The following is a 10833-nucleotide window of genomic DNA, read 5'->3' on the forward strand; positions in this document are numbered from 1 at the left end:
AAAGTACCAAATGTGAGTACTATTGCTACTTTTGCACTGCAATATGTTCTTTAATAGTGTATGAATGGGGACAAGTTTAGTTTATAACGTCTCCGTTGTGTAAGAAGCCACAAATATTGTCTTTAATTAACATATGCAAGACTGCATATGTTTGATAATATTTTATTCAAACTGCTCATTTGACAACAACCATGGACTGTGTGATATTTTCAACATGAATGAGTATTACCCATGGGTTCCCTGAAAGGCAATATAGTAAGTTATGAGAACTGTACACCAAAAATCCAGCTGTGCATCCTATTTGCAATTGGGCATCAACAGTGTTTGCTACACAAGAAATCCAACATCTTTTCAGTTTTTTAAAAGTCCTGCAGCTTCCTTCACTGAAGTTGTTCTTCACCAACACACTTGTGTTTGTTCACCTGGTACTTGTAAGAGAATCTTTGACCACACACACTGCAATTGAACACTTTCTCCCCAGTGTGTGTTCTCGTGTGCCTTGCCAGTGCTGCAGGATGACCAAAAGTTTTGGTGCACACTGAGCAGGTAAAGGGTTTCTCACCTGTGTGGGTTCTCATGTGTTGGACCAATGTTGAACGAACATTGAAACTTGTATTGCAAAACGAGCAAAAAAATGCTTTTTCCCCAGTGTGTGTTCTCGTGTGTGTTCGCATAGTTGCTTTCTGAGAAAATCTTTTACCGCAGACAGAGCATGAAAAGGGTTTCTCACCTGTGTGCGTTCTCATGTGTTTTGTCAAAGTGGAATAATCACTAAAGCATTTGTGGCACACCGAGCATGAGTGAGGTTTTTCTCCAGTGTGTGTTCTTGTGTGTGTTATCATCGATGTCTTCTGAGAGAATCTTTTCCCACAAACTGAACACATGAAAGGCTTTTCTCCCGTGTGGATCATCACGTGTCTTCTGAGATTTGCATTGTTGCTAAAAGTTTTGTCACAGTGAAGACATGCCAAACCTTTGTTGTCAGTCTGACTTGTCATAACACATTTAGAGTGTTCTTCATCATCCGTGTCAGGAGAGTGTGACATGTTGTCACTATTTGACAATGGAGCTCGGAGGCTGTCTGCTTGTGATCCTGCACAGTGGTCTCCATCGCCTTCCTTTTCATCATCTTCACTTTTCACAATGACACAGTTAAAGGGCAGCTGGGTGAGATCAGTCTTTTCCAGCTCTCGAAACTGCTCTTCCTCCTGACCGATGCTGTGTTCGTCCTCTTCCTCTTTAATGCATGGGGACTCTGGCTCCCCCAGTTCCGATCTGGAGCTCCACTCCTGCTGCATTTCTTCACAGATGTCTGCAAGCCACATGAAGACAAGTGCATGTGGTTTTAAAAAGTCAAGCAATGCTACATCAAGTTACACCATTATGAGTAGTAATGTGCATTTGCATTTTGGGGGCGATCGGTCGCCGTTTTAGACAACAGTAAAGAAAATTGGAGAAATGTTACGTGATTGCCGCTCTGCAGTGACATAGACGCTGAAACCTAAAAAAAAAACAAGCCAAGCTCCAAAAGGGGGCGTGCCAATTTGTCGTAAAAATCATCCCTCCAAAAAACTTAAATTACTACAGTCTTTTAGGGAGGTGCATTTTAGTACTAATGTCATTTTTACATGCAATCCTATTATTTAAGTGCCAATGTTAACGTATTTGTACCTGTAAAGTTTGCACGAACATTGCAACTTTTTTCCCTGTATAATATATTGAATTTTTCATCATAACAGTTCGTTAACTTGAAATTTCCACTGCATTTGTGGAAAAATTGGAATTAGGTTTAATTGGCGTTTAGATTATTAGGACATCCTTGTGGGTGAAACAAAAACTCCCTTGTAAGATATCCTTGTGAGAAACGATAAACAAACCTGCTCTGTACGTTTCATCTTGATGCGTTAAAACTGCGTCCAGTGATCGACGTTGTCGCTCGTTTTCCTCTTGTGATCGACAATTTTCCTCTTCGTACTCTGCTATCATTCTTTCCAAACGGCCACACGATAAAAAAAATTAATCCAAACACGTAGCGAACACACTTGATTTCCGCTTGGGGATATGAGGCTAACTTCCGCGTTTCTTTGTTTGCAGCTAGCGGGCTAAACTAGCAGGCGAAGCTTTAGAGTGAACCGACACATAGTGTCGGTGATGTTTAATCAGTAAACGACTTAAATATGTAAAGATGACGCAATGTTAATGGCAATATTACCGCTTTAATTGCGCCGTCTCGCTCCCTACGTTTCCTTACTGGCCTACATTCCATGTCCTGCAGAGAAGACACAGTTGGTCCAGTCTGGTGCGTTACTGCCTCCTTTGGTGAGGAAGCGTCATTACACTACGGAAGCGAACACTAATCAACTGAACTTGTTTTTTTAAATACTGTACTTGCCGTCCATTTGGCATCTTTCAGTGGTTACTTTTTGATCCACCTCTTAATACCACCACTATCAAGTAGCAACTATTGCAAATGTCAACACGAAAAAACATAATTTAACAACAAACAAGGCGCTCATAATTAATAACGATTTAACAAAAAGACAAAAACTCAAAAATTAAAAAAATGCATCATAATCACAATAAATAATTCTTATTAAATGGAGGTATTTTGCTAGTCAAATTTATCATGATCTGACCAACCAATCAGAAGATGGAAAATGCTGACGTTGTTATGGGCCCCTTGAGGCAAATTTGTATCTGATTGGTTAAAGAAACAGTGTAATTTGTTAACATAGTTTAAATTATATGGGGGTGGGGGGGCAACAGCCCTACTGAGTCTGAAGGCAGATTAGATTTACATGGCAGCACACAGAGGCTGAAATGTAATTAGGCAAACACAAACAAACAAAAAAAAAACTGAAGTAATATCCGGCCGGCTTAATCACAATTCACAAATAAATCTTTCTGGATTCTTTTTCTGTGGAACCTTTCACCAGCTCTTGGCTAAAAAAGTCACTGATTCATGGTTTTGCTGCACATTCTAAATTAAATCAATTGACAAGATACGGCCAAATCCTTATTTCAGTAGCAAAGTAGTACAGTTGAGTGTGAAGTCCACTGATGTGATACATTTCGATTCCTGCATCAGGCTCACTGCAACATATTCCAGAACTTCAGACCGCAAAGAAATTCCACCTTGTGAATTATTTCATTGGACTACAGATACCTTTTTTTTCTTATGTATACCATTAAGAGTATTTCTTCACGTCTGCTTACCTTTTCGTGTTAATGTTGTGGACACTGCTAGAACTGTAAATTTTCCTTGTGGATGAATAAAGTATCTCACAAGAATTTTATTATATAACTGTACAGTTAAGACGATGAGTCCCACCAAGCCTCCTCCAACTATTTATATAGTCTGTTTCTGTTCATTAGTCAGTAATGACACATTTGTACCTGGGGGAGTCAGTAATACGTCAGTATGATGCAATCAGCATTTGTTTTTGTTTTTAATCGCAAAAAAATATACATTAGCAAGAAAGTTTGGAGAAGTATAGTAATAATAATATTGTATAATAATAATTATATTATAAAAATGTATACCATAACTTCCAAACTACTGCTGGCCCTGTTTATTCAACACGATTCTCTGTGAACACTTCCCTTGTAATCCCCATCGCGACTCCACCTCCAGTGCTACTCGACCTCAGGATGGTCCTTCGATACCTTCAAAGTGTCATCAAGTAGCCTCTGCGGGGTGCATAAAATACTGTGAATTTGGGCAGGCCACGTGCAGTTGAGTCACACTAAAAGTGATGTCATGCGGCCTTCGGGGCACCCAGCCTGTGAATTTGGACACAGCAAATGAGCTAAAAAAGCATTGTCTCATTACCCCAAAATATTTCTACATCTTCCACATCACTCCTCTGTCAATATATGATGATTACAAAGATGAGCCTTCACATGCTGCACTATATCAACTACAATATGTTCTAGAAAAGAAGAAGAAAAAAAATAGTAAACTATGATAGCAAAATAAACATGCGGAGTGGTCTTTATGTCATTTTATTCCCTGGAAAGACAGAAGTTAGACATATAGTTTGCATGGTGAAATACTCATAGTCTTCTCATCAGCAGAACAGCAATTACAGCAGACCCGTGATTATGGCAGAATCTTTTTAGTTACAGAAAACGGGCAGTGAGAGATGGACCACATGCTATTTCAGTACATTTAAAGACAGAGTACATTATTATCTGCTCACATGCTACAGTCTGTTAGTGTTGTGCTGCTATCACACTCAAGTGACACCAATGCTACAAATTACTTGTGTGGGGAATACAGTTGATTTAGATGAATCAGAAACTCGTCATGTAACCACCAAATTACATTTTCAATTAAATCAACAAATTCAGCATTGTATACTATCACTTTGAAGTTTCACTGCTTCATTTAGGATCACATATAAATGCATTTCCAGGTTAGCGTTCAAACTTTCTCAGCTTTTTAGAAGGTAAGTTTGTTCATAATATAAACAACAGATTCATGTATTGCTGCTCTTTTCACCAGGACACTTGTGTTTTTTCATCTGATACTTATAAGAGAACCTTTGATCACACACACTGCAACTGAACACTTTCTCACCAGTGTGTATTCTCGTGTGTTGAACTAGTGATGAACGATCAGCAAAACTTGTGTTGCAGACTGAGCACGAAAAAGGTTTCTCTCCAGTGTGCGTCCTTGTGTGTGTTCTTAAATGTGCCCTCTGGGCAAATCTTTTATTACATACTGAGCAGCAAAAGGGTTTCTCCCCAGTGTGTGTCCTCATGTGTAAAACCAATGTGGAACGATCGCCAAAACCTAAGTTGCAGACTGCGCAGGAAAAAGGTTTTTCTCCTGTATGTGTTCTGGAGTGTGTATTCAATTGTCCCTTCTGAGTAAATCTTTTACCACAGACTGAACAGGAAAAAGGTTTCTCCCCAGTGTGTGTTCTTATGTGTTGAACCAGTGATGAACGATCAACAAAACTCAAGTCACAGACTGAGCAGACAAAAGATTTCTCGCCAGTGTGTATTCTTGTGTGCGTTATCAAATTTCCCTTAATAGAGAAACTTTTACCACACACTGAGCAAGAAAATGGTTTCTCTCCTGTGTGTGTTCTAGTGTGTGTTACCAAATGTTCCTTTTGAGTAAATCCTTTACCACAGACTGAACAAGAAAAAGGTTTTTCCCCGGAGTGTGTTCTTGTGTGTCTTGTCAATGCGCCTCTTTGAGAGAATGTTTGACCACAAACAGAGCATGAAAAGGGCTTTTCCCCAGTGTGTTTTCTCATATGTTGAACAAAACGTGAATGAACATGAAAATGTATGCTGCAGACTGAACAAGCAAAAGGTTTCCCTTTAGCGTGTTTGTCATCATCAGTGTCAGACGTGTGTGAAGTTATGTCATCACTCTCTGACAGTGGAGCTAAGAGGCTGTCTGCTTGTGATCGTCCACAGTGGCCTCCATCACCTTCTCTTGTCATGTATTGACTTGAGCTGCTGCCTGGAGGCTCCTCCCCTCTGTTTTCCTCACTTTCACTAGGATGAAGCATTGACCACTGACCTTGGTCTTCTTCATCTTCACTCTTCACAATGATGTGAGTCCATGGAAACATGGTTGTATCATCATCCTCTTCTTCCTCTTTAATGATTAGGTGCTCTTCGTACTCGTCCTCTTCAATATGAGGAAGCTCTGGCTCATCTTCATCTTTAATGTAAGAGTACTCTAGCTCTTCCTCTTCCTCTTTAACATTTGGGGGCTCTGGCCCACACTGCTCCACCCTGAAGTTCCACTCCTGTTGTTCAGGATGAAGATACTGTTCGCTGTCATCTCCTGGACACAAGATGACAACCACACATGTTCAAGTCATGTTAATATTTCGGCTCCAAGTGGGACACACATACAGTAAATTGCAGCATATTGGAAAAATGGTTGTCAAATAAAGATGGGTCACTTTCCAACTAGTGGTGTTGATTCTAATGTCTTATGTTTGTATGAACTTCAGGACGCGTACCACAGTTTCATCCGAGTTGGACTAATCAACTTCCAATTAATAATCAAAGGAATTATTATTCTTAATCAGAGGTATGTGCGTCTGTAAATTTTACGAGTGTTATTTGTCATTCGCCAGCGGCCGGGCCACCCGTCCGTTATGATAAGTCTGTCATTACCACATGCGGCCCAGACAGTAAGTCCTCCCTTCGTCACTACATTTCGCACTGGCGCAGCACAAGCAGACACAGAGCCAAATAGAGTAGAGTAAAGTTAACAACAAAACAAAACAAAACAACAACAAAAATCCCAGACACACACACACACAGGGCACATCTTCAGTTTGCTGCCAGGACAAGTATATTCTAGCATGTTTGGGACCGCAACACGACAATGTGTGTAAGTTAAATGAATTTAAATAAAAAAAACAAGATGTGAAAGGAAAGGTGAGTCTCGGGCCTCCTTTTAAAAATATCCACATTCATCCTAACATGAGCCGTATAATTGGAAAACTGTTTCACCATTGGTTTTAGTTCTAACATCAGGAACAGTTAAAAGTCAGGTGCCTGAGGACCCCAAGGTCCGCGAGAGTCGATATAGTAAAAGCAAATCCAATAAATAATAAGGAACCAGACCATTAATTAAAAAAGTAACCTTAAAATCGATTCTAAGACACACAGGAAGCCAACGCAGCGACTTTAAAATTAGTTGTTATATGCTCCTTCATTTTGGTCTTCATCAGCACACATGCTGCTGAATTCTGTCAAAGTTGAAGACTAGAGATTGTTTTTGTTTTTTTTAGAAGAGCAGAAATAAGAGCATCACAGTAACGGCAGCAAATAAAAGCACGCATGAGCTTATCTGTGTTTTCAGAGAGGAAGAAAGAGAGAAATAAGCAGATTCTGGCTATATTCTTCAAATGGTAAAATCCCATTTTTATAACATTCTTAATATGTGGAATAAAACTAAGGTCAGTCAAAAATAACACCCACATGTTTAACTTGTCGTGAACGATTAAAACATAGTGTTTTTAATTTAGGTAAAAGTTTCTCTCTCTAAGTTTGTAGACCGATAACTATAACTGGTGTTTTGTCCTGGTTGAGCTGTAGGAAATTATCTACCATCCAAGACTTAATATATATAAAATACAGTGAAAAAGACATCAAGTGATCCTGGGTCATAAGGAGACACGGAAATGTAAAGCTGAGCACCATCAGCATAACTATGAAAACTAATAATTCTGTGTCGCCAAATGGTGTTGCAAAGAGGCGGCATGAACAGCTTAAAAACTAATGACCCAAAAATTGAACCCTGGGGAAGACCACAGTCCAAGCTGTGTCTTTCTGTCAAGGAGTGTTCATCCAGGGTGACATAAATTTCTCTGCAGGTCAAGTTAGGTTTAAACCAGACACATCAGGTCATTACTATTTCAAGTTACATATTTTGTGTAATTATATGCAATGGAACTTCAGGGGTCCACGCGATAACGCGACATTAGATTAATTTAGTGAAGATTCGATCGTGTTAAGAATGTTATATCAATAGAGACAACCACCACAGCTGGCAATCTCCACACATTCATTTATTTTCTATATTCATCCCCTTATAGTACCGGGCACAAAATGCTGCAAGTGAACTAACAACTAATAAACCTATTTTTAATAATGCAAACTACAACAGTTTCCAACAGGGGAGTGAACTAACCTGTTCTATGAAACATAACTTGATGCTTCTTAAATGTAGCGTCCAGTCGTTGACGTTCGTTCTCCTCTTTTGATCGAGATAGGTCCACCTCGTACTCTTCTTTCACATTTTTTGCACACATTTTCCCACTTCACACTTTATTGATGTCTCTTGACGTCGATTGGCAGCTAACGAGCTAAGAAATTAGTACAAACTTCTTCGTCCACCGTGAGAAGTTTACCCGGAAGAAAAAAACGTAAATGTAAAAGTGTCACATTATCTAATGTATGTCGAGTCAAATCAGTGGTCGGTTAACCCCCCCTCCAAAAAAAACCATTCAATGAAACACGAACTGAACGCGAATGCTAAACGCCATCTTGCTAACTTTGCTTTGCATTTACTTCCGGCAAACAAGATGCAGTTGTAGCCGTCTATTATGTTACTGCCACCCCACGGGAGGAGGTGTTATTACACTCCATAACCTCTGACTGACACAATCAACATTGCACTTAATTTTGTTCCTAAAAAGTAAAATAAATATTTTTGTTACCCACTATACTGTTGTAAAAAATACGAAATTGTACCGAAATAAAGATATTATTAAAATCCATTGCATATAAAGCTACCGTTTTAAAAATTAAGAAATGTTAAGAAATGGGCCTATGAACAAATACATTTCGATTCAGAAAGAAATAGAGCATGTTTTGCAGATACACAGAAACTATTCCTTTAATTACAATTCTACAGCTATGAAAAACTGTCACGTGACTTTTGGCACTAATCTTCATTGATACACACGCAAATGCCAGTAAAGAAATTTACTTTAATTCACACTCCACAACAGCAGTTTGCGCAACCAGCCTACATGTGCTTAGTGGACTTCGAGAAGGCGTTCGACTGTTTACCCCGGGGGATGTTGTAGAGGATGGTCTGGCAGTTTGAGGTAACGACGCTCTAGTACAGGCAGCTCGATCCCTGTACAAACGGTGTCAGAATTTGGTCTGCATTGCCAGTAAGTCAAATTCGTTTCCAGTGACGGTTGGACATTTGTCAACGATTCTGTTCTGAACTTTTATGGAGAGAATTTCTTGGCATAGCCGAGGTGTTGAGGGGGACTGTTTGGTAGTCTCATTACTACATCTCTGTTTTTTGCATATTATGTGATACTGTAGGCTCCTTCTAGCCTTGATCTCCAACTCTCACTGGTGTGGTTCACAGCCAAGTGTGAAGCAGTTGAGATGAAAATAAGCACTTCCAAATCTGAGACCATGGTCCTCAGTTGGAAAAGGGTGGATTTCCCAGGGGACAATAACTTTGTTCAATACTTAAGGGCACCTAATAATAGATGTACTCTGCCCAAAATGGCATGCAGCATATCAGTATTTCTATGGTTCACAGTGAAACTTTTCAAGAAGAAATGCAGAAAATTATTTTAATCACAGGTTGATTGTTTTATTTTAAATCCACTGTGATTATGTGTAAATGCATTATGAACATTTTCCCTCCAAATGCTTTTGAACATGAGGTTGAGCTGGACAGTTCTTTTAAGGGTCCTGGATAGCAATTTTGTGAAGACACACACACACACAGACACACACTCACCCCTTCACACCCACACACACACCCACACACACCCTTTTCCAGCTACAACTACTTCAATCTGCTCTTAATGCACTACTACTCTTCTCTCCAGCACATTTGTGTTTCTTAACCTTATACTTGTCATTAAACCTTTTATCACACACGCTGCAACTAAATGGCTTCTCGCCAGTGTGTGATCTTACATGTCTTTGTAAAGCGCCACTTTGAGAGAACCGTTGACTGCAAATTGTGCAAATGAATGGCTTCTCTCCAGTGTGCGTTCTCAGGTGTTGAACCAATGTCTTGTGAATTGAAAAACGTCTGTTGCAGACGGAACAGGAAAAAGGTTTCTCTCCAGTGTGTGTTCTCATGTGCCTCGCTAATCCTGCAGGATGACTTAAACTTTTGTTGCACACTGAGCAGGTAAAAGGTTTCTCACCAGTGTGCGTTCTCATGTGGTGAACCAAAGTTGAACGAACATTAAAACTTGTGTTGCAGATGGAACAGATAAAGGATTTTTCTCCAGTATGTGTTCTTGTGTGTATTTGCATTGCCACCTTCTGAGAGAATGTTTTACTGCAGAATGAACATGAAAATGGTTTCTCACCGGTGTGCGTTCTCATGTGTTTCACCAATGTTGAATAATCGCTAAAACATTTGTTGCACACTGAGCAGCAAAAAGGTTTTTTTCCCGTGTGTTTTCTTGAATGTGCTATCATAGATCCCTTCTGAAAGAATCTTTTCCCACAAGCTGAACACATAAAAGGTTTTTCTCCCGTATGAATTATCATGTGTCTTCTGAGATTCCTCTTGTTGGTAAAAGTTTTGTCACACTGAGGACATGTCAAGTGTGTTTTGTCATTGTGACATGTCATATCCTTAGTGTTTTGGTCATTATCAGTGACAGGAGAGTGTGACATTATGCCATCACAATCTAAGAGTGGAACTAATCTGTCTGATTGGGATCCTTCGCAGTGGCTTCCACCAACTTCATAATCATCATCACTGTCATGATCTTCATACTTTACATGAATAACAGTGAATGGAAACTTGGCGATGTCAACCCCCTCCACACCTTGAAGCTGCTCTTCCTCCTGAGTAATGCTGTGTTCATCCTCTTCCTCTTTAATTCCTGTGGCCTCTAGCTCCTTCGCTTCCTCTGTCATATAATGGGGCTGCTTGGGTTCCTCCTGCCCCTTCCTGGAGCGTGGAATTGGCGGCTCAGGATAAAGATCTTCACTGATGTCTGAAGGACATAAGACGACAAACACGCATGGAGCAGCAATGGAGAGTATTGGTGGGATGCAAGAAGACTTGAGGACGCCAATGCAGTAATATCTGGCACTATAATGGTGGACAATTCATAAATATAGCTTTTTCCTTGTTTTCCCCTGTGGAACCTATTAGCAGCTCTTGGCTGAAAAACTCACTTATGTATGGTTTTGCCATGCATTCTAAATCAAGGAAAGTGAAAAGCTATGACCAAATCCCTGCCTCAGTTACAAAGCAGTACAGCTCAGTGTAAAGTCCTCTGAAGTGATACATTTCGACAGCAGAGGATTTCTGCATCACACTAACTGCAACTTATTTCAGACCTT

The 10833-nt window shown here is 39.8% G+C and overlaps 2 protein-coding genes across 3 annotated transcripts; both read right to left on the minus strand.

Annotated features, from left to right (window-relative positions):
* Positions 1–241: 241 nt before the first annotated feature.
* On the minus strand, positions 242–2323 carry LOC148336931 (uncharacterized). 2 transcript variants are annotated; one of them, XM_088295862.1, is made up of 2 exons: positions 1878–2323; positions 242–1312 (listed from the first exon to the last, which is right to left on the minus strand). In XM_088295862.1, exons 1-2 carry the CDS (start codon positions 1984–1986, stop codon positions 381–383), a joined length of 1041 nt encoding a protein of 346 aa, XP_088151988.1. In that variant the 5' UTR covers positions 1987–2323; the 3' UTR covers positions 242–380. The 2 variants fall into 2 exon arrangements, with proteins under 2 accessions (XP_088151988.1, XP_088151989.1); XM_088295863.1 differs by having other exon boundaries at positions 2213–2305.
* A 1666-nt stretch (positions 2324–3989) lies between these two features.
* LOC148336932 (uncharacterized) lies at positions 3990–8069 on the minus strand. Its single transcript, XM_088295846.1, has 2 exons — positions 7676–8069; positions 3990–5812 (listed from the first exon to the last, which is right to left on the minus strand). Exons 1-2 carry the CDS (start codon positions 7794–7796, stop codon positions 4482–4484), a joined length of 1452 nt encoding a protein of 483 aa, XP_088151972.1. The 5' UTR covers positions 7797–8069; the 3' UTR covers positions 3990–4481.
* Positions 8070–10833: the final 2764 nt, after the last annotated feature.

The sequence above is a fragment of the Idiotropiscis lumnitzeri genome, chromosome 5 (assembly GCF_059441095.1).
Source record: "Idiotropiscis lumnitzeri isolate Australia: NSW breed Sydney's pygmy pipehorse chromosome 5, RoL_Ilum_1.0, whole genome shotgun sequence".
Lineage (NCBI taxonomy): Eukaryota > Metazoa > Chordata > Actinopteri > Syngnathiformes > Syngnathidae > Idiotropiscis > Idiotropiscis lumnitzeri.